Source organism: Elephantulus edwardii, unplaced genomic scaffold (genome assembly GCF_000299155.1).
Source record: "Elephantulus edwardii isolate Elephantulus edwardi_28Jun2011 unplaced genomic scaffold, EleEdw1.0 scaffold00017, whole genome shotgun sequence".
NCBI lineage: Eukaryota > Metazoa > Chordata > Mammalia > Macroscelidea > Macroscelididae > Elephantulus > Elephantulus edwardii.
Genome location: NW_006399767.1, coordinates 12,750,435 through 12,776,284, shown reverse-complemented (window position 1 = coordinate 12,776,284; position 25,850 = coordinate 12,750,435). Strand labels below are relative to the sequence as shown.

General features: G+C 53.0%; 1 protein-coding gene across 1 annotated transcript; it reads left to right on the top strand.

Annotated features, from left to right (window-relative positions):
• Positions 1-297: 297 nt before the first annotated feature.
• Positions 298-19,583, top strand: TMEM63B (transmembrane protein 63B). Its single transcript, XM_006881946.1, has 23 exons — positions 298-599; positions 884-963; positions 1,253-1,291; positions 2,279-2,369; positions 3,962-3,999; positions 4,999-5,141; positions 5,226-5,277; positions 5,618-5,726; positions 6,354-6,424; positions 10,610-10,690; positions 11,128-11,251; positions 11,980-12,113; positions 12,247-12,384; positions 12,519-12,672; positions 14,030-14,136; positions 14,396-14,482; positions 14,712-14,777; positions 15,974-16,136; positions 16,678-16,783; positions 17,721-17,888; positions 18,137-18,252; positions 18,443-18,523; positions 18,766-19,583. Exons 1-23 carry the CDS (start codon positions 441-443, stop codon positions 18,949-18,951), a joined length of 2,493 nt encoding a protein of 830 aa, XP_006882008.1. The 5' UTR covers positions 298-440; the 3' UTR covers positions 18,952-19,583.
• The last annotated feature ends 6,267 nt before the right edge of the window (positions 19,584-25,850 follow it).

The following is a 25,850-nucleotide window of genomic DNA, read 5'->3' as shown; positions in this document are numbered from 1 at the left end:
TGACTAAGCACTTGTCCCCCCATTTTAGGGGCTTCTCCTCTCAGCCTGGAATTAAGCCCCCTCCTGTCTTCCTTCAAGCTTAGTTCAGCCCCCTGCCAGAGTCTGTGTGTGTTTGTGCAAGAGGGAGAATGGAATTGGATGCTAGAGAAGCCTAGATAATTTCCAGCTTGGGGAAACCAGTCTCCCCAGTCCAGGCCTGGCCTAGCACCTAGGTTGAGTTCCCCCAGGCCCAGGGTGGGGCTACAGCCTGGGAGCCCTGCAAGGTAAATCTGTATGACTCAACCATCCACTCCCTAAGCCCTTATCTTTGGAGGCCAGGGCTTCCACCCACGCAGACAGCCCCTGCAAACCCCCATGCCCCCTCCCCAGCCTCCCTGGATGGAGCAAGAGCACTGACGCGGCTGCCCTCTGTTTAGGAAGACCATGCGGCAGTAGCAGCCATGCTGCCCTTCCTGCTGGCCACACTGGGCACCACGGCCCTCAACAACAGCAACCCCAAGGACTACTGCTACAGCGCCCGCATCCGTAGCACCGTCCTGCAGGGCCTGCCCTTCGGGGGTGTCCCCACTGTGCTGGCCCTTGACTTCATGTGCTTCCTTGTGAGTCCTCCCCTTGCCACTCCCAACCCCAAGGACCCACACTCCAGTCCTTCCACTCTCCCACCCAATGCCACGCCCTCACCACCCTCTCCCCAAGCCTATCGTGCAGGCTTGCCATCTGGGAGAATCCCCAGCCCACAGCCAGCCTCTGGCCATTCACCCAAGGCAGAATCATCTCCTTCTAACACAAGATTCTGGCCCTTCTGCCCCAACAGACACCCATGGCCAGCCAGCCCAGTGTGTGGGAAGAGGCTCCTGTTCCTAACTACCCTCTCTGCCCCTAGGCACTGCTGTTCTTGTTCTCTATCCTTCGGAAAGTGGCCTGGGACTATGGGCGGCTGGCCTTGGTGACAGATGCAGACAGGTAAGGCTCTAGGCCTCTGTTCCTGACCCTGCACACTCACGCACGTGCATACATTCACATGCGTGCATGCACACCCACGCATACACATTACGCCTTGTTCCACAGCCCTCCTCAGAGAGGAAGGAACCTGCCCTCTCTCTCCCCCTTTGTTGGGGGTGGTGAAGAGGAACCAGTCCTGGAAAGCCAAGCATGGGGGGGCACGCAGGGTCTTTAGTTGGGCCTCTGCCTCTTGCTGGTCCCCAAGGACCTTCCCCTACCACTGCTAACCTTCTCTGTTCTCTGTCCCCAGGCTCCGGCGACAGGAGAGGGACCGAGTGGAGCAGGAATAGTATGTGGGGCACCAGCCCCCCTCATCCCCACTAAACCACCTTTGCCTTTTCTTCTCTCACGCTTCTCTTTTCTTCCTGCCAAGCTGCTGGTTTCTTTTTGCAGTTTTCTCCTCTGAAGGCTCATGTTTCGGATTAATGCAGGCGGTGTGCTTTGCAGAGCAGGGGCTCCCCAACTTGTCTTTGCCTCCGCCTCCCTCCTCATCTCTACCTCTGGCTCTGTGCCCAGGAGACACCCCCCTCCCCAGCCCCACACCACCCCGTGTGTCCTCTGCCTTCTTAGCCCTAGCAGGCTGCAGGGGAGGGGCCGGCTGAAAGCAAATCAGTCTAGTCAAAATATTGGAGGCAGAGACAAGAGGGCGCATCACCACTGGCTTCCCTCCCTCTAACAGGTAGCTCTTCATATTTCAGAGTTCCCCACTAACCCTTTCTGGAGGCCGTGATGGGGGCTGCCTGAAGAGCCCCCAGTCTGGCCCTTTGTGTCATATTCAGGTCTGTCTATAGGACTGGAGCTGGAGATGCGACCGCTGCTGGGTTCAGGGAGGAGGGAGGCTAGGAGCTGACCCAAGATACAGCAGTCCACTTCCCCAATTCCCTTTCCCCCCAAACCTCTCCAGGTTTCTTCTAGTCCCTCATTTCTACTCCTCTAGCCCTTTGCATAATATTGTTTCTGTTGCGCCCCCTGATGGTCAATTCCGGAACTGCAGTGCCTTCTAGCATTCTTGCTTTAACCTCCGTAGAGAAGATGAAGACGCATTTCGGCCTTAAGCCGGACTTCTGGTGTCGGTTCCCAGGTGCCCCTAAAGGGAAGAGGGATATCTGAGGGCAACGGGGTATAGGGCAGGCATTCCTCCCTGCTTTAGCTTCTGCGCTTTTCTATGCCTTTCTCTGTCTCTGGAGCTCAAGAGTGGGAACCTCCCCCACTTTGTCCCCACCGCCTGGAGCTTAGATACACTGTGATCGCTGACCTCTCATCTCCTCACCCCCAGTGTGGCCTCAGCTATGCACGGGGACAGTCACGACCGGTATGAGCGTCTCACCTCTGTCTCCAGCTCTGTGGACTTTGATCAAAGGGACAATGTGAGTGGCCCCCTCATGCCCCCTTCTCCTCTAGGGCAGGTGGGCTCAGAAACTTCTAGATTCCAGTGATAAGAAGTCAAGGACATTTGGGTAGCTTTCTCCTCCACAAGGGCGGTGACTTGACTGAGATCCAGCCCACCTGAACCCCCACAGCCTCTCTAATGCATCACAGCCTCCAGTTAACATGACTAGGCATCCAAGAATTCTAACAACATTGGCCACACAGAGTTCTAGACCCATGTCTGCTGATCGAGCTTGTTACTGGGTGCTGTCAAGTAGATTCCTGCTTGTAGTGATCCCATATGAGAGAGTATAATTGCTGCATATGATTTTCTAGGTGGAGGAGGTTGGAGGAAAAAAATATTTTCTAGTTAATCTTTATGGGAGCAGATTACTAGATCACTCTCCTATGGAACCTCTGGGTAGGTTCGAACTGCCAGCCTTTCAGTTAGCACACTTAACCATTGAGCCACCAAGCTCCTTTCATTGGTCATAAGAGTACCTTTTTCCTTAGACATGATTGCAGGGATGGTAGTGAGCCTCTCCAGGCCTGCTTAGTAAAACATATAGAGCTCAGAGACTGTATATGTGGCCCTTGGTTGTGTGGAGCCAGCTGACCTTCCCCTGAACCAAGGCTCTTTAGACACAGAGTGTGTGTGTGTGTGTGTGTGTGTGTGTGTGAGAGAGAGAGAGAGAGAGAGACAGGGAGAGAGAGACCTCAACCCCATTACTGCCTTTCATGTCAGGTGCTACACATTAGTATTATACACCTAGCCCCGTAAAGTTCTATGAGAGGGAAAACCCTGCTCAGAACATGAATCCTCCAGACCCTGGGTGGGCCCTGGTTAGGGCAGTTGAGGCTGAAGGACCCCGTAGCTCCCATACAGCTACCTGAGTGGGATTCCTGCTGGTGAGTGGCAAAACAAAGGTAGCACCCTGCCCATCACTCGGGTGATATTGACGGCCGGTGGCCTAGTCCTCTGATGTGGCTGAAGAATTCTTCCCCTCACCCCGTAGCATCCGTCTTTTGCCCAGCCTAGATGTCTCCTGAAGAGGTTCAGGTAGAATTGTCTCTGTCCAGCCCTCCTCACACCTCATTCTCCTGCTCATCTCTTTATAGAGCGGGCCTGGGTCCAGAAAGGGGGGCGAGACAGTTCACAGTGGCCGAGTGTCATAGTCCCTCCAGGTAACCTAGAAGATTGATGATAGGCACTTGGGTAGCAAGATCCAATCTCTGCTTTAGGTTACCTGGAGGTCTGGGAGTCCCCACTGCTCTTCTGAGAAGCCTAAAACCTCCCCATTCCAACTCCAAGCCCCAAGCCATGTAACTGTAGAGTTTCTTCTGGTTCTGCTGCCCCCTTAAGGGTCCCACTTGGTATTGGTCCTTTTTTTTTTCTTGAAGACAAGGACAATTTTCTTTCTCTGTCCTACATGAGTTTATTTCTGGGGTGGATATGGTTCTAGGGGCTGTGCTGGACCGAGGTGAGCCACAGTCTGGGAGTTGATGTGATGCATAACACCAGGGAAGGAACATTCAGGTGGATGGTGTGTAGGCTCTCGCTAATAGTCCTCTGTCTCCCCCCACCCCCCAGGGCTTCTGTTCCTGGCTGACAGCCATCTTCAGGATAAAGTAAGTGAACAGTCTTCAAGCTCTAATGAAAGAGAGAAACTTCAGAACCCTGTCATCTCCCTACAAAATCCAGAAGCCAGCAGCTTTGAGGGCCTTAGCGCTCCTAGCCAGCCCAGCACCCTCTTACCCACTCCAGGAGGCTGGGGCCTGGAGGCCTTAGCCTGTGCCAAGCCCAGGACATGCACTTGCCCCACTGTCTCTTCTGTGACCCCTGCTTGAGGAGGCCCGCCCTACCCCTCACCTCTCTCTCTGCCCCTGCGGCCCACCCTTGAGTAAAGGGGCTGGGGCCTCCACCCAGAGCCTCCTGCTCCAGTCAGCGAGTGAGGGCAACATGGGGTCCCCACCCAGAGCCTCCTGCTCCAGCCAGCGAGTGAGGGCATCATCAGGCTGGAAGCAGCCAACCGGCCCAGGCAGGAGCAGAGAGCCCAGCAGGCAGAACACAGGAGGCCAAGCCAGAATGCAGCAGGCAGGCAGTGAGCGCTGAGAAAGGCAGACAGCTTGGACAGTTCAGCACCGCTCCCACATGCCCCCCTGGCCCCCAGGACCTTCCCCAGACCGGGGCTTCGCCAGGCAGAGCCCATCCAGCACCCACCGAGCACTGCTGCTTCCCTGAACTCCCATCTTCTCTTCTGCTGCCTCTCTTTCACTGTACCCGTTCCTTTGGATCCTCATCCCTTCACTTTCTCCCTTTTCAGATCTTTCTCTCTCCCCCTCTTTTCTCTTCATTCTTTGCGTTTCTACTTCTCCTCCTTCCCTCTCCAGTCTTTCCCTTCCCTCCTTCCTTTCTCTCTTCTCTTGCCTTCTCCCTCCAGTCCACTTCTCTCCTCTCTCACCTCTCTGAAAACAGAGAACCAAGAGCTCCCATTTCACCCCCACCCTCCTGCCAGATGGACATAGGCCAGGGTGGAGGGGACTGGGGCTGGGGAAGGGTGGCCAGTTATGGGCCCTCCTCTGGCCTGGTCCTTAGCTCTCTGCTCTGTCCACCCCCTCGGCCTGCAGGGATGACGAGATCCGGGACAAGTGTGGGGGTGATGCTGTGCATTACCTGTCCTTCCAGCGCCACATCATCGGGCTACTGGTCGTTGTGGGTGTCCTCTCTGTGGGCATCGTGCTGCCTGTCAACTTCTCAGGGGACCTGCTGGGTCAGTGTGGACCAGAGTGGGGGCGGGGAGCACAGGGTGCAGAGAGGGACATGCCCTGATCCGCTCCCTCACCCCACCCTCTAGAGAACAATGCCTACAGCTTTGGGAGGACCACCATCGCCAACTTGAAATCAGGGTAAGGTTGGGAAACTGGTCAGTGTGTCTGGGATCTGCTGTCCAAGTCTGAGCAGTAACGAAGGGGTGTCCAGGGGAGGGCCAGCTGAGCCTGTGGGTTCCTGAGGGTTTAGGCTGGACGCAGAAGGGATGGATCCCTAAGATCTACATAAAGAAGAGTGGGGTGCAGTCAGCTAATAGGACCGGAAGGGATGGCCAGTTAGAATAGAGCAGCTTTGTCCTCTGGGGCATATGGGAATCAGGGCTCAGTGCCTGAAGACCAGTGTTGGTAGAGGGGCCGTGGAAAGTGAGGGGACGTCAGAGTGTGTTTGCAGCCCGGTGGCTCCCATGTGCTCCCCCAGGAACAACCTGCTCTGGCTGCACACCTCCTTCGCCTTCCTGTACCTGCTGCTCACCGTCTACAGCATGCGTAGACACACCTCCAAGATGCGCTACAAGGAGGACGACCTGGTGAGTCCTCTCCATCCCCAGCCTCCCTGCGTCTTCCCTCAGCTCTGGGCTCAGGCCAGCTGTGGAGCCTTGCCCCACAACCTCGCACAAGTTACGTCAGCTCCCCAACGTGGTGTCCTTATCCTCACTTAAGGTTGTTGGGAAGGGTGAAGCGAAGCAGTGCTTGGAAAGCACGCTCGCCGCACTGGGCAGTCAGGAGACATTAGCTGTGGTTGATGTGATGGCTGGATCATTCCCGCCCCTTCGGCGTTCATTCATTAAGCTAATACAGAGTGCCTGCACCATACCAGCTCCATGCTGGGGCCTGGAGCCTCACAAGGGCTGAGCCTGACACGGCATCAACTCTGGGAGCTCCTGTCTGAGGATCTGAGAGCACCTCCTCCAATCCCCGACTAAACCCCTCAGAGAACCAGAGACCAGATGGCTCATTCCTTAAGCTCACTGCCTGATTTCTACCAGAAGCTCTTCCCTTGCTTTCCCCGAGACCTCATGTATCCCTGAGGCCTCCTTCCACCCATAACAACTCCTCTCTGCTCATTCCACTCTCACCCCTCAAAGCATCATCCTCCTGCAGCCCCTCCCCATTCTAATCCTCAGGAAGGCAAACCCACTCCTTTCTTGCCCCAGGTGAAGAGGACTCTTTTCATCAATGGAATATCCAAATACGCTGAGTCAGAAAAGATCAAGAAGCACTTTGAGTGAGTAACCCACCCCTGGCTGTGCAAACCCTTCCTCTGTTCCAACAGAGGACATCCTCCAAGAATATTCTCCTCAGCTTGAAAGTGTAGGGTTAGAAGGAGAGGGAGGAGGAGTCTGGACCACAGGGAACTCTCACTAGAGGGTGTTCCAGCACTTGGCCTACGAGATAGGTCCGTTGAAGAACCAAAAAACTGGAAATGCTATCCGGTATCCTGTTCTGCCTAGAATGGACTAGACCAGAGGTTGTTGACTCATAGACCCTTAAAGGCTTTTGTTTTCCTCAGAATCATTTGTGATGTTCTGAAGTTCAGGTGCAGACATGGCAGGGATAAGCTGCGGACTTTCCATTTTCTCAAGGATCATGGAGAAGCTAGGCTGGATATTCCCCTCAGATATTTTTTTTTCACTCTGGAATGGTGTCTTAGGAGAGAGTACACCTGACAAGTGAAGGTGACAGGAAACGGGGGGGAAGGCCCCAAGAGTCAGAGAGTGGTACTCGCCTGGTCACTCCTTCATGGCCATACTCCTGAGGGCAGGGTTCACAAGGTGGAAGCCAGAGTGGAGGGACCATCTGTGGACACAGTAGAGACAGTGTGGATGCAGCCTGAGGGATCCCATCACATAGTCCTCTGTTCACTTCGCAGACTCTCAGGAGCTCAGGAATAAAGTCACTGTGGTGAGCCATTGGCCTCTCTCAAGGAGTTCATAGTATGATGACCAGCTTCCAGAACAAGTCCCCAATCTATCTTATCAGAGATAGGCCGAAGAGGTTATGCCACTGGACAGTTTGTGGTCAGAATTAGGTGTGTGTTGGTGATCGTAATAAAAGAGGTTGGTGGTCTGAAGTAAGGACCACAGCTCAGTCTATGGTCAGGATCCAGGTCTACCAGATTTTCTTGGATCAGTGGTCGGCCATTGTCTGGGATCAGGACATACATAGTATAATGTTTGGGCAGGATTGAAAAATCAGTGTCTGGTCATGATCAGATCCCAGCCCCTTATGTTACAGGACTAAGTAAGGATCAGGTCGTGAACAGTATAGATGGAGGAGTACAATTCATTCTACATACATTAGATACAAGCCTAGTTTGTAGACCAACAGTCAAAGTTACATTACCCTTGGTTAGTATGAGAGAACCACTTGGAGGTTTAAGCTGTGGTCAACATTCACGGGCAGTCTGGGTCAAGATCAAGGATAATGTGTGCTCACAATTAGTTGACATTTTAATACTACCATCCAGTTGAAATCAGCTGTCAAGCTTGTACAGAGTTCTAGTCATTTAATAACAGATACCTACTGGCTCACCAGCTGTGCACTCACGTGGAAATAGGAGCTGTGAGTAAGATGGTCTTTAAAATGAGATGGTGATTAAAATTAGTGGTGGACCTCAAAGCAGAGGTAGAAGAGCATCCTGATGGGAGTTTATGGGACATATGAGATGACACAAGAATTGATACCTTTGAGCTGTGGCATGGGTTTGGAGAAGGATGCTGAATATCCCCTAGACAGCTGAAAGAATAAACAGATCTGTCTTTAACAAAGTGCAGCCAGAGTGTTCCTTGGAGGCAAAGGTGACAAAGCCTCCTCTCACCTTCTTTGGGCATGTTGTTAGGTGTAGCTATTCCTTGGAGAGGAACATCATGCTTGGGAACGGAGAGGGGCAGCGAAAGAGAGGAAGATCCTTGACCAGGTGGATTGACACAATGCAGCAGTGGACTTGTGTTGCAGACCGAGGGTCCCAAAGAATAGAATAATTTTATAATGAAGAGACAAACAGCCAGGAATGAGATAGAGCAGAGAGCGTAAAACGGGGGGTCAGCAGTTCTCGACTGAAGACCTCAAGCCATGCTTCTCTGAGTATTTATTTAGAATCATAAGATAATAAAAGTAAAATCACAAGCAAGTACAAAACAAAGGATAATGGTGAAGTCTTTTACAGATAAGGCCAAGTTCCTCTTTATGTTAATCTCAAGAGGGAGGGATTCATTTGATACAAACTAAAAACAATGTTGACTCCTAAGGAATGCCCCAGTGTCACAAGGTGACCTCCTAAGGAATGCCCCAGTGTCACAAGGTGACCTTCAGCTTGTATTAAGCCTCCCTCATTTCCCGATACAGCATTTGGTCTGCTGTTACTAAATTTGATATTCAGCTTCCCTCACACTTGAGTGCGTCAGGAATGATGAGGACGGTGCAGGAGAGGGCAGGGTTCAGCACGGTTGTTCACAGGGCCATTATGAGTCATACGCAACTCAGTGGGACCTAACACAACATGGGATGAGTATTACAGATTAGTCATTTCATTGATGCATTCATTGAGCGAGTGTGCACCTAGCACTTCCCCGTGTGAGCTGTTGGGCCCGGCCTTGGTTTACAGTCGTGAGAATGAGGCAGCGCTTAGACTGTGGAGTTTTTGGGCTGCTTCTCAGGGTTAGGTAAAGCCTACAGTCCAGGTCCAGGGTCTGTTTAGAGGGCTGCCTTAACATAATGAGAGGTACTCTATGTGCAAAATTATGGTGTTGGGATTTTTTTTTAAGTTTATTTTATTTCATTATGTTTTGTGTGTACCGTCAAATCAGATCTGACTGGTACAGGAGGAGATTGTTCCTCCTTCTCCAGCAGAGCATCTGGTGGATCTGAACCGTGCACCTCTGAGACTGTAGTTGCAGCTTCTTGCCACTAGGCCACCAGAGCTCGCCAAGGTGTTGGGATTTTTAAGAATCCTAATCTCAGCACAGGAGAGGAAGACCCTGGATGAAATGGATTGATACAGTAACTGTGGCAGTGGGGGTTGATGTGTCAGCATTAGTCTGGCTCAGGACAGAGAAGCATTCAGAACTGCTGTACACAGGGTTGCTGTGCATCACAGGCGACTCAACCAGTCACATACTATGACAGGTTTGGAAGCAGGCGTGGCATGCACTTCCTAAACAACTTGCCTTGGGAAACTATGAACTTTGATAAATGTCAATAGTTATAGAGGGGCTTCAGGCCTTTTGTTCATAGGGTCGCTATGAGTTGTGCTCTATTAGAAGGCAGTCATCACCACCAACAATCTCACATGGTACAGATGATTTGAGCTTAGTGATTAACTCAAAGGTTGGTGGTTCAATCTTGGTGGGAGTCCAGTCCTGCCGCCACCACAGAAGAAGGGCCTGGTGATGTACAAAGTCATAACCGTTAAAGGCCCTTTGGGGCACAGTTGTACCCTGACATGTGGAGCTCAGTGTGAGGTGGAACCCGTTTGACAGCCACAGGTGATTCTGGGTCTTAGTCTGGTTAGAATGAATGCAGTGCTGAGGTGGTCACGGGAACAGATGGGCCTTCCGAAGAGGAGACCTACAGTGGGCCAAACAAAGGTCAGTTGCTTCCTGGGAAGGACCTAGTCCCACCTTGGAGGTCCTTCTTGCTACTTTTGAAGCCTACCTCATGCATGTTTAATTAACACTTACTGGTTCTTCATTAAAAAGATGGAGACTCTAGGAGTTAGGATTAGGGAGCAGTGTGTAATCAGAACTGAAAAGTCACTGTCCAGCATTTCTCCAGCCTCGCCATGCACCAGATCCCAGTGAGTCAGGCCAGTCTCAAGGTCACTCTTGGGTCAGTTAGGGGCCAGCCTTGGGCTTGGGTTAAAGGTTAATTAAGGGTCAATCTCTGGCCAGTGCCAGCATCAGAGGTAATTATTGACAAGTCAAAGTTTAAGGTCACTTCTGGTCAGTCTGGGCTAGGATTAGAGATCATACTGTAGGCAGATTAGCCAGTGATCATCACTTAAGGTCATTCTGTGGTCAAGGTTAAGTGCTGGACTGTGGCCAGGTCTTCTCCTGGAACAGGTTAACCGCCTACGACTAGAAACCGTTTCACTCAACCTGAAGTTAACATTTCTGAACACAGAATCAGATACAGCCTGGTTCCCGGCTCCATGACCATGTGCACCACAGCTTCAGCTGCCTGGTGTGCTCAGAGCAGTTCCCATGCATACAAGTGTGTGCTTACACACACCCCTCACACGCTTGCCCAAGCATGGAGAAGAATTTCATTGTCTTTTCCTGGGAAGCTCTTCTTTTTGAAGGCTAAGAGCACAAATTGAAAATGCATGTGTTGAATGTGATAGAGTCATGCATGAAAATCAGGGCCAGTTGGGCAGGGTCCATGCAGGAAATGAAAAGGTACTCTGTTTCAGGGAGGCCTACCCCAACTGCACGGTTCTTGAAGCTCGCCCATGTTACAACGTGGCTCGCCTTATGTTCCTGGATGCAGAGAGGTAATGGGGCAGGCGGGCAGGGAGGGCTACACTCCAGGGCCCCTGCCCTTGGTGAAGGATTCTTGGCTGCCACCCGGGAATCTGGTTCCCCTTTCAGGGGCTTCCAGAGCATTTGGTTTTAATTCCACCTGTGGAAAGCCTGTTAATGCAGCTCTGAAGAGTAGGGCCTTAATGTCAGTTTGGTACAAGAGGAGAAGACCCCATTGAAACTAAAGCATGAGAAACTCAGGACTGAACATCCAGATCCTGAGGGATCGCTAGGGAAAGTGTGGGCTGGGGGCTTGTCTGCACCACGAATGTTAAACCAACCTAAGAACAGGAAAACCCCTGTTCTTGGGGAGAGGACCAGATGACCCGCGGGCTGGACTCCCACCAAGTGTCCCATCCAGAGCTGGCCCTGGCTGGGTGATGGGTGACTTGGCACCTGGGTCGTGCAGGAAGAAGGCCGAGCGGGGAAAGCTCTACTTCACAAACCTGCAGAGCAAGGAGAACGTCCCCACCATGATCAACCCCAAGCCATGCGGCCACCTCTGCTGCTGTGTGGTGCGCGGCTGTGAGCAGGTATGATGCAGGCTGGGCGGGCCTGGCTGCAGGTCTTGGGGAGACAGGTCACAGCACAGAGATGGACATGTCCCATGGTGGAGCCCTATCCCGCACCCCCAGGAGTGAGCACACAGGCAGGTTCTCACACAGAAACCTAAATGCAAATAGGCTCTCACAGAAGACACAGCTAGGGTGCTAGAGAACAGGATGAAGCAATCTCCCCCCCTGTCCCCATGGTCCTTGAAGCCCCAGTTCTCCAGTCCACACAGCAAGTACATTTCCAATCCACAGATCAGAGAAGGCCAGCCAGGGGGCCACCGTGGACAATACTTCTTAGCCCTGTAACCCTGGGCAAGTTTCTTAACTGTGCTCTGCCTCTGTTTCCTCATTGATGGGGGCTTACGAGCCCTGGGAGTGCAGTAGGTTAAGTGCTAGACTGTTAACCTAAGAAATAGCAATTTGAACCCTCTCAGTGGCTCTGCAGGAGAACTACATGGCAGTGCACTTTCATAAAGAGACAGCCACACAGGGCTCATGGGGCATTTGTTCTTTGTCACATGTGAGGGGAGGTAAGCTGTTGGTTTGATGGTCCCCAACAACAGCAATGACAATATACCTACCCTATATGGTTACTGTGAGGAGCAAATGTGGTGATAGGTATGAATGGGGCCAGGCAGGGCCTGGCAAGGAGTGAGCTCCGGACGGGTGCCACCGATGTGAGCCCTCCCCACACCCTCTGTCGGCAGGTGGAAGCCATCGAGTACTACACGAAGCTGGAGCAGAAGCTGAAGGAGGACTACAAGCGGGAGAAGGAGAAGGTGAACGAGAAGCCTCTAGGCATGGCCTTTGTCACCTTCCACAATGAGACCATCACCGCCATGTGAGCCCCTGCCCCGCTTGCCCACCCCGGCCCTTGCCCCCCAGTGCGGAGGCTCCCAGGTCCTGTGCTCACGACCAGTTGGCAGCAGTGGGGTCCCCGGCTGGTGCCTCGGTAACCGCTGCCCATCTCCCAGCATCCTGAAGGACTTCAACGTGTGTAAGTGTCAGGGCTGTGCCTGCCGTGGGGAGCCGCGCGCCTCGTCCTGCAGCGAGTCCCTGCACATCTCCAACTGGACTGTGACCTATGCCCCTGACCCCCAGAACATCTACTGGTGAGCGGCCAGCACAGGGGGCAGGGGCAGGCCAGGCTTAGGGGACCTTCAGTGGGTGGACGGGAGGACAGGGAAGTTGATGGGGAATAGCTGGCCCCTTAGTTCCCACGGTGACCTGCTTCCTGTTTTTCCAGGGAGCACCTCTCCATCCGTGGCTTCATCTGGTGGCTGCGCTGCCTGGTCATCAATGTCGTCCTCTTCATCCTCCTCTTCTTCCTTACCACTCCAGCCATCATCATCACCACTATGGATAAGTTCAATGTCACCAAACCCGTGGAGTACCTCAATGTGAGAACCATGTCCCACCACACACTCCCCCTCCCCCTAGTACTGTGAAACGCAGGTACTGGGCCCTAACTCCCTCTGCCAGGTTGAAAACAAGGACCCCCGCCCCGACTGGTCCCTGTTCTACTCACTCTAGCCCCAGCCCCAGGGCACTCATATGGGCTTCAGACCCTTGGGCTTCCCATAATCTTCCTCCATTGGCTTTGCACACACCCAGAAAGACATCCAGAAGTCCCTAGGTGGTCCAAACAGTTTAGTGCTTGACTGAAAGGTTGATGGTTCAAACTGACCCAGAGGCATTTGGAAAATGCCAGGTCTGGCAACCTGCCCCAGAAAGATCATGGCCTTGAAGTTTTATGGGGCAGCTCTGCTTTGGAACTGACTTGATGGCAACCAGTAGTGGGATCTCCCCGGAGATGAGGAGCCTGGGTCAGGTCAATCTTGATTGACCATGTGACCACAGATGAGTCCCTCTCCTCACCCCTCCATTTCCCTGGCTCAAGAATGGGAGATGTGAACTGCATCATTGGCTTGCAAGCATACTCTGGCCCCTTTATTAAAAGGCATCTTACAAGTTGCCATGCCTCAGTCACTTTTGGTTGTTGTGAGGCTAAACACTGTGACACTGATGTGTCAAATGTGTTAATGGTTGGCTACCCAATGCGGACAGAGAGTGGGGTGGAGCTCCCGGATTAAAACAAGCGTGGAAGGAGGAGTGGCATCCACTTCCATAATAGCTTGCCTCTGGAAACCCTATGAACCTGGAGAGAGGATGAAAGGTACCCAAGCATCAAGGACTCTCCTTCATAGGATCACTATGAGTCACCTGCGACTTGACAGCACTTAACAACAACCACATATGAAACCCAGTGCGGGCAAGCACAACTGCCCGGAGGACAGAGGGTGACCCTTCCAACCGCACACACACAGCCTTCCTCCTTGGAAGCTCCCACTTAAAAAGACACTGAAAATCACTGAGTGATGGTAGCCTAATAGATGAGACCCAGACTGCCTGGGCTCAAATGCCCACAAATACCTGCTGCTTGCTAGATGGTAGACTATTGAATCTCCTCTTTTGCCTCATCTTTAAGATGGAATAATGTCATTTTGAGGATCGATACATATAATGTGCATGAGTGGTACTTGGCAGCTAGTATGTGTGTTCCAAGTGCTGTTACCATGATTCTCTGGGGCTGGACCTCCAGCCCTCACCCCTCCCACCTCTCTGGTGCCCTCACCCCTCCCACTACAACTAGGTGTCTAGACCTCCCCAGGAGGCCCTGGGAGCCATGAGGCCCAGAGGTCGGGGTGGTAAGCAAGGCAGACAGCCCACCCAGCCTTTCCCTGTGTCCCTCTGCAGAACCCCATCATCACCCAGTTCTTCCCCACCCTACTGCTGTGGTGCTTCTCAGCCCTGCTCCCCACCATCGTCTACTACTCTGCCTTCTTTGAAGCCCACTGGACACGGTGAGACACCCCTACACCCCAAACTTCATTGATGCCTCTTCTAAATATAGCCTGTCCCCACTGGGCAGCTCTCTGCCCCTTCAGGGTCCCTGCTTCAGACAGTCCCAAGTGGACAGGGGAGGATCGTGCCCAGCATCGCCTCCTCAGGAAACCTCTGCTGGGAATGGTCCCAGGCTGCTATCCTGTAGAGGACAAGGTCATATTGGCTTAGCAGGCCTGGCCTGTGCCCCCGTTCTCTCCACCCCCGTCCCCCCCACAGCTCCGGGGAGAACAGGACCACCATGCACAAGTGCTACACATTCCTCATCTTCATGGTGCTGCTCCTGCCCTCGCTGGGACTGAGCAGGTGAGTCTTGGTGGATGGGACAGAGCCAGAAGTCAGACGTTGCTGGACTCGGGGAGAAGGTGGCAGTCTAGGCCCTCCCCTCCTCTCCCTTGCTGCTCCATCTCCCTACAGAGTGAGGGACACAGGACCAGAAGTCTAGACATCCGAGTTACCAGCCTCAAATCTGGGGGACCTGCTCCCCAGTGCTGTGGGCTATTCCGCCTCCCCACCCCACTTCTCTCCTCTCCAGCCTGGACCTCTTTTTCCGCTGGCTCTTTGACAAGAAGTTCTTGGCTGAGGCAGCTATTCGGTTTGAGTGAGTGACTGGGGTCCCTGGGGAAGGGACTGAATGGCAGGAGGGGGTATACCTGCCAGCCCCCTTGGGAAGCAGCAGCAGCAAAGCTTCCAGCTGCAGGTTGGGGAGGATGGGAAGGGAGGAGCTTGCACCCCAGGCCTAGTCCATCACCCCAAAGAAGACGTACACGGGGTATCATGGGTGTGCACGTGGGGGCATGCTTGGGTGCTGTGTTGAGGCCCATCTCTGGGAAAATCTCTGCCTTCTGAAACTCGCCCTTTCTGGGTTTCTGTAGGGAGATCTCTGGGACTCACATTCTGGGACTAATTCTGAGATTTCACTTTGGGAGTTTGGAGAGGCATCTGTAGTGGGGGATCCAAACTAATTTAGGGAGCAGTTGAGGGGTGTCGGTGAAGGTCTTTGCAGCTTATACTTTTGAGTATCAATGGATGGCTCTGGGGCTCACAGTTCTAGGGGCACCTCTTTGGAGGGTTTATAAGGCACATGTTCAGGGGACATCTCCAGCTCTTATCCAGACATGACTCTGGAGCTTATTTTGGGCTACCTTCCCTGGGAATCCCTGCTGGGGTGCTTTGGGGGACACATGCCGTGGCTGTATATCTGGGTATGAGTAGCAGGGGTCTTGCTCTAGGCCATCTGTGATAATCTTGGGTTCACACTTGGGGAGTCCACAAAGTTTGCTAAGCGCCCCACCCTGAATATGGTCTGAAGCTTGTGTTCTGGAGGTATCTTAGGCTCACACTCAGAGGAGTCCAGGGGGGATCTTTCTGGGGTTCACACACCTGGGAATATTTGGGGGGGCATCTCACCAGAGAATGGCTAATGCTTTCTCTACAGTCTTGCCCGTGACCACTCTAAGAGGCCTGAGGGGGTCTCAAACTCTCTCTGTGTCTCTCTTTGCATCTTTGGGGGCACAGGTTTTTGGGGTCCGTCTGAGTTTTCATGCTCAGGCGTACCTATTTGCACTCTGAGAGTTTCTGGGGCCCACTTAGGAGGTGTCTGTTCACGCTCTGGTATCTGTCTCTGAGTTCACACTGGGGCCACAGGGCACAGGTGCTTGAGGGTCCGGGTTGGGGTTGTGGGGGGCACATGGAGAGCAGCACATTGGGGTATGGGCTTTGGTTGCTGTCGGGCTGGCAGTGGGCAGGCCAACTGGGGACCCGAGGACGCAGTGCTGGAGCACCTGGTGCCTGCAGGTGCGTGTTCCTGCCCGACAACGGCGCCTTCTTCGTGAACTACGTCATCGCCTCAGCTTTTATCGGCAACGCCATGGACCTGCTGCGCATCCCGGGCCTGCTCATGTACATGATCCGGCTCTGCCTGGCCCGCTCGGCCGCCGAGAGGCGCAACGTGAAGCGGGTATGGCTGCCTGGGGCAGCAGAGGTCTGCACAGCGCCCCCTTGTGGGCCCAGCCAGAAACAGCCATAGCCAGGATAAGATGAGGGCACTGAGCGGGGTGGGACTTAGAGACCCCCATTCCGCGTCCACTGCCTGTGCGCCGCTGGCCACCCCTGCCCACCCAGGGCCTCAGTTTCCCCATTTGTACAGTGATGGATCAGCATAGATAACCCTGAAGGTTCCTAACAGTTTTCACAGCCTTCAAAGTCTGGGTCGTTAGGAACCCCACAAAGGGTCCTTTGAGCATCCCATTCCTGTATCCACCCACCTCTCCCCTCCCACGTGCCGGCCTAGCCCCACAAAGGCCCTGCCTCGTCCCCATCACCGCTCCCTCCCCGACTTCCTCTCCACCACAGCCCCCTCTCCGCCTCCTTTGCCTGCCCTCCCCGTCCACGTCCACGAGGTTCCTTTCCCTGATGGCTCCCCTCCCGCTCCAACTTGCCTGCCCTGCTTCCCGCCTGCCCCTGCCCGCCCTGAGCCACCTCCGCCATCTCCCCCCCAGCATCAGGCCTACGAGTTCCAGTTTGGCGCAGCCTACGCCTGGATGATGTGCGTCTTCACGGTGGTCATGACCTACAGTATCACCTGCCCCATCATCGTGCCTTTCGGTAGGTACCGCCGCGCCGGGACCTGGGCCCTGCTCGGGGGGACGCAGGACCTCACCCACTCCATGCTAGCGAGGCAGCCACCCCGAGTGGACAGGGCCTTGGCTGGGAGCCCGGCCCCTCGGGCCTCCCGCCTGGTCCCTGGCTCAGTCTGGGGCGCGGCCTGGGGGGAGGAGGAGAAGAGGCAGCTCAGCACAGGCTGGACCTGCTGGTGTGCTGGGTCCCTGGGAAAAGTCACCCCAACATGGCCGTACTCTGTTGTATCTGCTCAGCTGGATGCCCTTGGACACACTGTATACCCACTAACCTGTTTAGGAACATGTAATGTGCACACAAATGTACACACGTGACCTCCCCGGGCACCCATAGGCACACTATCCACAGCCCTGGAGATTCAGAAAAGGCCTTTAGATTCCAGGGTGGGGTTGGGTCGTCGCCCTTCTCAGGGATGCCCTGGCATAGCTGAACTGTGACTTGGGCCACGAAGAAGTTAATCTTCACCTCTGCTGCTGATAATTTCTCACCATCTTAACCACCTGGTTATAGAAGGCTCCCAACTCCCAAACTAACCTCCCAGCCCTTCTCAAAAAACCCCCATTCCTGCACCCTTGCCAGGCAAATAGAACTTGCCACCCACTTTATGAGTCTCTGTTTAAGGGTAACTGGTAGAAAAAAGAAAATGGGTTTGAAGAGAATGCCTGTCAATCCAAATGAATCTATTTCTCTTGGGATTTCTAGTGAGGGCTGCAGAGTGGAGGGCTGAACTAGAGTAACATCGGCTTGGTGAGGAGGGCATGGGCATCCTTGCACAGGGGCTGGGGTAGTAGAGGGGGGCGCCGACCTGCCAGCTGTCTCAGAAGGACTGCGACACCTGTGGACGGCCACACAGCGGTCCGGTAGCGCTGGTTCCGAGGTCAGAACCCATGTGGCTGTCCCTCAGGGCTCATGTACATGCTGCTGAAGCACCTGGTAGACAGGTACAATCTCTACTACGCCTACCTGCCGGCCAAGCTGGATAAGAAGATCCACTCAGGGGCTGTGAACCAGGTGGTGGCTGCGCCCATCCTCTGCCTCTTCTGGCTGCTCTTCTTCTCCACCATGCGAACGGGTGAGGGCCTCCTGCCCACCCTCAGGAGCTGGGTCACGGGAGGAGGCTGTCTTAGCCAGCATCAAGACAGAGCAGGCCAGAGGGTCCTGGATGGCTGGGGTCCTGGGCAGGGGTCCGAAAGAGGTCATAGAGAAGCTGTAGACAGCAGTGCAGGTGCTTGGAGAGTGGGGACAGCATTGAGAAATAGCAAAGGCTGAAGGGGAGGGCCCCAGAGTAAAAGGCGCATCTGTTCTTCCCGCCCACACTAGGGTTCCTAGCCCCCACGTCCATGTTCACGTTCGTGGTTCTCGTCATCACCATCGTCATCTGTCTCTGCCACGTCTGCTTCGGACACTTCAAATACCTCAGTGCCCACAACTACAAGGTGCGGGACGAGGGCCCCCGCGGATGACTTGGAGCTGGAGCTCCAGGGGGCAGAGGGCAACAGGGTGGTAGGTGACAAGGGCTGAGGCCAGATCCGCAGGGCTGCGGAGAGCGGGAGAGGGTGGGGACTCTGACTGGGGCTGGGGGCGAGGGCATACCCCCACTCTCTGATTCATTTTGGGCTGGTCAAGATTGAACACACGGAGTCAGACACCGTGGACCCCAGGAGCAATGGACGGCCCCCCACTGCTGCCGCTGTCCCCAAATCTGCGGTAAGTGTCCCATTCTGTATCTGAGGGTACAGATTTGTCTCTTAAGATTTCACCAGCTCCAAACTTAGCATCTCCTTAGCCCTCCCCAAAGAGAAGCTTGCTCCAGACTCCAGAGGTGGGAGAGATACAGTCACCGGGCGGCTGCTTCCTATCTGAGGTCCTGTCCTCACAGACTCTATGATACCCTGCGTAGGCCTGAGATGCCCTGGCCACCCTCACCCACTGCTTTTCTCCTCCTTCAGAAATACATCGCTCAGGTGCTGCAGGACTCAGATGGGGATGGGGACGGTGGTCCCGGGAGCTCGGGGGACGAGCCCCCATCGTCCTCGTCCCAAGATGAGGAGTTACTGATGCCCCCTGATGGCCTCACAGACACAGACTTCCAGTCATGCGAGGACAGCCTCATAGAGAACGAGATTCACCAGTAAGGGGAGGGGGGCCCTGGAGGCCACCCCTGCCCTCACCCCACCCCACCCCTATGGACACTAAAACGCTAATAATTTATTAGATCTAAAGCCCCTTCCTCCCCCACCCCCTGCTTTCATCAAGGTATTTAAACCTGGGGAATCTCACCCCCTCCCCTACCACAGAGGGAGGGAGTCCCCCCAACCTCAGTGAGAAGAGCCCCGAGCCGGCCCCGGGGCAAAGAGGGGTATGGAGGGAGTTCCCCCACCCAGATCAGTGCCCCCTCTCAGGCTAGTAATGTAGCCAGGAAAGGGTTAATGAGAGCCAGGAGGAGATGTGGCCATGGCTGGAGACCTGGGGTGGCAGGTGGATCCGCTGCCCCCCAGCCGTCCCTCCCCCCAGTCTCCCTGGGACCTGGCATTCCAGGGAAGCGGAGCCTCCTGCCCCTGCAGGTTGCATGAAAGGGTAGGGGGTGCTGAGTGGGAGGAAGAGCCAGGCCTGCACCAGGGGGGTGACCTGGGGGCAGGGGGCGGGCATGGCTGACACTGGAAAATGGGTTTTTGCACTGTTGTTTTTTTGTTGTTGTTTTGGTTTGTTTTTTGGTTTTTGTTTTTTTGTTTTTCCTTTAAAATAAAAATGAAAAGAAAAGCTGTGAGGTAGTTGCCTGCTTTGTAGTCTGGGGTCTCCATACCCTCCCATGCTCTGAGTGCCTCTCTGGGGTCCCTGCACCATCCTCTGCTATTGGTTTCAAGCTCTGAGCCTCAGTTTCTCCAACAGGGAGAAAAGCAAGTGAGGGACCCCGAGAGAGGTTTTGGGGCTCTCAGGCCGAAATGCTCCTCACACCAACTCACCTGAGGATAGAATCAATCAGACTGAGGAGCAAGAACTCACACCCATAATCTGCATCCCCAAGAGACACAGATGGGGGCGGAGAGGTTGGGGAGAAGGCTGTCTGAAGCCACAAGTTCCCTGCTGGACCAAACACAGCTACTAGTTGGGCTGTTTCTAGAGTGAGGCCAGCAGCAAGGGACTCTCTGCAGGCTGCGCCGGAGGCCAGAGGAGGAAACAGGCTGCATACGGTATTGTTACTACTGCTCAGGTTTATTGAGTGGTATTGTGTGGCTGAGTATCCCCAGTGGGGCACTGGTTAAACATTCAGCTACTTACCAAAAGGCCAGTAGTTTGAACCCACCAGCCATTCTCCAGGAAAAGGATGAAGCCATTTGCTTCCTTAATAGTCTATAGTCTTGAAAATGGGGGCAGCTCCCCAGTGTCGCATGGGGCTGCTGCCATGAGTGTGGTTTTCTTACAAAGTGCCTGGGATTCTGCTAAGTAATTAGTGTGTCTGCCTTATCACATTGACTCCTCAGAGAGCGTGTGCAGGGGGCTAGGCATGGACAACCCCCCTGCTGTGACAGTTGCTTGAGATAACAGGAAGTCCTCCTTGCCTGGGGGCTGGGCCTGTATGAACTGAAGAGGTGGAAGATGTTGATAATACTAGTGTTAGTATGGCAGGGCAAGGACGGCTTTCTTTTGTGGATGAAGCTCAGGCAGGTTATGAGATTTGTTCAACGTAGCTGGCCTGTGAGGGATTCTGAAAAATAGCACTACCACCACAGCCCTACAACAACCCCCCAGCCACAGCCACACAACAGCTCCACCATAGCCGCATGACAACCCACCACAGCCACACAGCATCACCTCAGCCACACACTACCACAGCCAAAGAACATTACCACCATCACACAATCCTACCACCACAGCCACATGACAGCCCATCACCATAGCCACACATCACCACAATCACAACACCACCACCAGAGCCACATAATAACCCCTCACAGCCACACAAGAACCTCACCACAGTCACAGAGCAGCTCCCTTCATGGTTACATAATAGCCCCACAATCACACAGCAACACCTTCCACAGCAACCCCATAGCCACACAGCGATTCACCCTACAGCCACACAGCACCCCCATAAGCACAACAACTCCCCCCACAGACACACAGCAACTCCTTCCATAGCCACACAACACCCCCAAAACCACACAGCACCTCACACCACAGCCACACAGTGGTTCCCTGCGTTCCTGGTCAGTGCAATGTGTGCACAGGAACTAGGACACCCCCTGGCAAAGCTACCTCTTCCCTCTGGATCTTTCCTTACCAGTCAGATCAGGGACTCTGACCAGGTCCCCCCTAAGGAACTCTAGAGCATCCTTCTGCCTCACCTCCCCACCCCCGCTGCCACCCACAACCATCACCCAGAGCACAAAGTAAATCAAGGAACTTCCAGAAGGGAAAAGAATAGTCCTACAAAGACTCCGGTCAACAAGGAACAACAGTCAACATTCCAAGAAGCCTAAGAAAGCAACTGGTTGGGAGAGAAACAGTGCCTGAAATCAAACCCAAACCATGGGCAGATGCCATCTTCACAACAAACATGGAGGGGAGGGGAGGGTTGACTGGTGGCTGGCTGTGGGCAGAGGGGATGAACGTCAGGCCCCTGGCCCAAGCCTCAACCTTCACATCTACATCTGATCTGTAGGCCTTTGAGCAAGAATTTCCATCTGGGAACCCAGGGTTCTGGGTCCTAGGAGCTGCCAGGCCCATGTTGAGGGAGCAGAGTGGATGAATGCAAGTGTTGATCTGGGAGCAGACACAGAGGGTGCCTGAGGAAGGCAAGAACAGCCACACTGTCAGTTCTTCCATCAAACCCTCCCAAGCACCTGCCATCCACCAGCCTACCCATGCAGGACATGAGATGCAGCAAGGTGTAAGGCTGGTACTGCCCTCCAGGAGCTCCTGGCCCAGTGGGCAAGTTAGCCAGAGGCCGTTCATAACACCTGTGTCAATAGCTTTATGTAAGTTAATTAACTTAGTACACTCTTGGCACCAGCAGTCAGGAAATCAAAAGACAAATTGCACTGGGAAAATGCTGTCAGGGACCTCTTGAGAGTACTGAAGAGCAATAATGTCAGTCTAGAGACTAAGGTACACCTGATCCAGGTCATGGTCTTCGCAATTACTTGTTATGCATCAGAGAGCTGGACAATGAGTAGGGATGACAGAATAATCAATGGTTTGGAGTTGTGGTGCTGTAGAAGAGTCTTGAACATACCATGGACCACCAAGAAAACAAGTAGGTCTGTTTTGGAGAGGATGAAACTAGGTTTCTCCTTGCAAGCTAGGATTTTGAAGCTCCGTCTTACATATTTTGGGCACATGGCCAGAAGAGACTGGTCCTTGGAGAAAGACATCATGCTTAGAAGGGTGGAGGGACAGCACAGGAGAGGAAGACCCCAGATGAGATGGATTGATAGGATAACCAGGGCAATGGGGGTTGGTGTGTCAGAATCAGCGAGACTGGCTCAGGACAGGGCAGACTTCAGAGCTGTTGTGCACAAGGTTGCTATGGGTTGCAGAAGACTGGATGGCACATAACAACAACAACTAGTTGCAGGCGACTCAACAGCATATAACAACAATAGTGCTGTTTAAAGAACAGAAATGTATTCTCTCATGGTTTGGGAAGTGGGAAGCCCAAATTCAGGCTGGCAGCTCAAAGGGAAGCTTCTCTCTGCTCTGGGTGAAGGCCCTTGTTTAGCTTCTATAACCCTGCTGCCCCCTCCTGCCGTGGCCAACTCTGGGAAACAGCCATCTCCCTCCATTTCTGCTTAGACCTCTAACTAACTGGAGCACTGACACACCCTGCACTGACACACAAACATAAAAATCCAAACCCACTGCATCCTGTCAATTCTGAGTCATCCTGGCCCTGGAGGACAGAGAAGAACATAGTGTTTCCAAGGCCGAGATCTTTAGAAAAGCTGACTACCTCATTGCAGCTGATGGGTTTGAATCACAGACTTTTCTGTCCCTCTAACTACTGTACTACCAGGGCTTCTTCCTCCACTGATACAGCCATGTTCACATAATGGGGAAAAAAAAACAACAAAAACAGGATTCCACTCACGGGTACAGGATTCCAACAACGATGGGGTGCTGGGGAGGGAAGCACAATTCAGTTCATAAAAATCTTAGGAGCAGCCTCACTCTAATTACACAGATGAAGAAACTGAGGTACACAGCAGTGGTCTCCCGCGCCTTACGCAGTGCAGATGGGAGAAGACAGCAGCGTCTGAAGACGCTGTGGGTGCCCAGAGGCAGGACATGCTGCCTCATTCAAACTTTGCACTTGGCTGGGAAACCAGATCTAGAAGGAAGTGACAGCTCAAGGGCCCACTCAGGGAAGCTAAGGGACCTTGCACCAGGGTTGTTGGGTTCACCAGAAACACTCCATCTCTGTCAACTGCTCTGAGGCCATGAGGAGTCCTTGCCTCGGCTCAGATTGAAAGTTAGGGAAGACCAAGTGAGGCTGAGGGCCTGGGTGGGGATGGGGAACGGACATGCAGAGGATGTTGCCCGTGAAGACTGTCTGCAAAGGTTGTATGGACTACATAACAAACAAGATGTGTGCAGGAGACACACATTTGGAAATATCAGCTGGTGTTGACCGAGAGGGAAGTCAAGGAGAGCTCTTAGAGGAGCTTTCATAAGCTTCCAGAAATTACGTGGTTGGTTGAAAGCTCCTTGGTGGCCCTGAAGCATATTTTCAGCTCAAGTGGGTAGGAACACATCACCATTCGCCTTGCAAGGCCACTGTCTGTACACCAAGGTCTGGACACACGTCAGCCCTCAGCTCCTTACAAGTCCCAAGTGCCCCACTCCCTCAGACGGCTCTCTCCAACCCTGTCTCACGGTCTCACTCTACAGGTTTACCTGGCAGTTCAAAGTTAGATTCAAGTGCTTACAGATGTGAAACTCCAGATAATGGCCAAACAACACATTCTCCCCCAAGGTTGTGTTGTTGCTAGGTGCCATTAAGTCAAGTACGACTCACAGCAATAGTATAAACAACAGATCTGAACCCTGTCCTATCCGGCATCATCCCCATGTCTGGCACACTTGAGCCCATTTCCTCAGCCACTATGGCAATCCGTCCAGTGAGGGGCCTTCCTCTCCTTTGCTGGCCCTCCACCTTTCCAATCAGGATGTCCCTCTCCAGGGAATACAGCCTGTCCTAGCAACAAGGCCCAAAGTACATGAGATGAAGCTCTGTCATCCCCGTCTCCAGGAAGCACTCTGGCTGTACTTTCTTCAAGATATATCTGTTCTTTTGACAGTCTGTGGGATATTCAGGCTGTAATAGGAGAGAACCCCCAGGTCCACCAGACCCAGACCCTGGTGCTTCCTCGCTGGGTTTGAGAGATATTGATTAGATTAAATGTCAATTCTGTGCTGAGTGCTGAGAGGGAAGCAAGAAGTGCACCAGTGGGATCATGAACAGAGAGGAGCCCAGTGAGTCCCCAAAATCCACTTCACTGCTTCTTTTCACAGCTGAGGGTAGTAGGGGATAATGGATACGAGCTAAGGCTTTAGGTTCACAGCCCAGCTCAGCGACTAGCTGTGTAACTTCAGGAAAGTTGCATTATTCCTCTGGACTCACTTTTCTCATCTGCAAAATGGAATAACAATATTGTTCCATCTTGTTGTTTTAAGAATGCAGGGGAGAGTTTTTAGCCTAATATTTGATACAAATAAGAACTTATTTTTACATGACACTGAATGAAATTCAGCTCATAGTGACATGTGACAGAAAAGAATTGTCCCATAGTGTTTCCTAAGCCATGGCCTAGTGGTAGGAAGCTACACTACAATACCAAAGGCACATGGTTCAAATCCACCTGTTGCTCCACAAGAGAAGGGTGGATAATCTCCTCCTGTGGTATTTACTGCCTCTGAAAACCTGCTGGAGGGTCAGCTCTGAGACGGTTCTGACTTGATGGCAAACAACAGCAACAACAATCATTACAGAAGTCAGATGGTCACATCTTTATGCCATAGAGTTACTGGGCAAGCTTGAACCACTACTCATTCTATCAGCAGCCAAACATTGAACCATGTGCGCCACCAGATCCACTAAAACCACTGCCACCAAGCCAATTCCAACTCATGGCAACCCTCCAGTGGGTTTGTTGTTGTCTTGTTAACCCTATGAGTCAATCTGAACCCTGACCTCCGCCCCATCCTGCGCCATTCTCATCATCTCTGAGACAGTAGAGCCCATTGCTGCAGTCATTGTGTCCATCCATCTTGTTGGTGGCCTTCCTTTCCTTCTCTGACCCTCCTTCTTTCCAAGCATGGTGTGCCTTTCCAAAGAAAAGCCTTGCCTAGCTACACGGCCAAAGTATGAAAGACGAAGCTTCGTCGCCCTTGCCTCCAAGGAGCACTCTGGCCTCACTCTTTCCGGGACATACCTGTTTGTTCTGTTGGCAGTCCATGGGGGAGGTAAGAAATCTTTTCAAGAGCAGATTACCCCATATCTCTTGCACAAAGCACTGGTAGACTAGAACCACTAACTTTTTTGTTAGTAGCCCAACACATAACACACTGTGCCACCAGAGAGCCCCTTTTCACGCCACCAGGCCTATTTAATAACAATTGAAGATGGATGTGGGTACGACCCGGTGTGAGATTTACACCCTCTCCCCTGGATTTTCAAGGGCCAGCAAGATTTCACCAGACACTGAAATAGAGGGTGAGGACTGGGGGCGGGGGAGGTAGGGTGTTAATCATAAGATTGCACAATTTGGTGGGTGGGTGGGGTGAGGGAAATGGGAAGGATCTTTAGTGAAAAACAATGTATTCAAACTTGGTAAATAACTCAGAACAAAATTTTTTAAAAAATAATAAATTCTATGCACTCCCATGCTTATGGCGACTTTGTTTGCAATAGTAAAGACCTGGAAATAACCCAAGTGCCCATGAACAAATTAATGGATAGAGAAGTTACAGTATATTCACACAAGGGGATACTATGCAGCATTGAAAAACAAGGAGCTCAAGAAATACTATG

Excerpts from the sequence above, each read along its gene's own strand:
- TMEM63B (XM_006881946.1), top strand. The coding sequence starts at position 441 with ATGCTGCCCTTCCTGCTGGCCACACTGGGCACCACGGCCCTCAACAAC. Across the intron at positions 5,278-5,617 it reads ATCGCCAACTTGAAATCAGG|GAACAACCTGCTCTGGCTGC; the intron begins GTAAGGTTGGGA and ends GTGCTCCCCCAG. Across the intron at positions 12,385-12,518 it reads GACCCCCAGAACATCTACTG|GGAGCACCTCTCCATCCGTG; the intron begins GTGAGCGGCCAG and ends CTGTTTTTCCAG.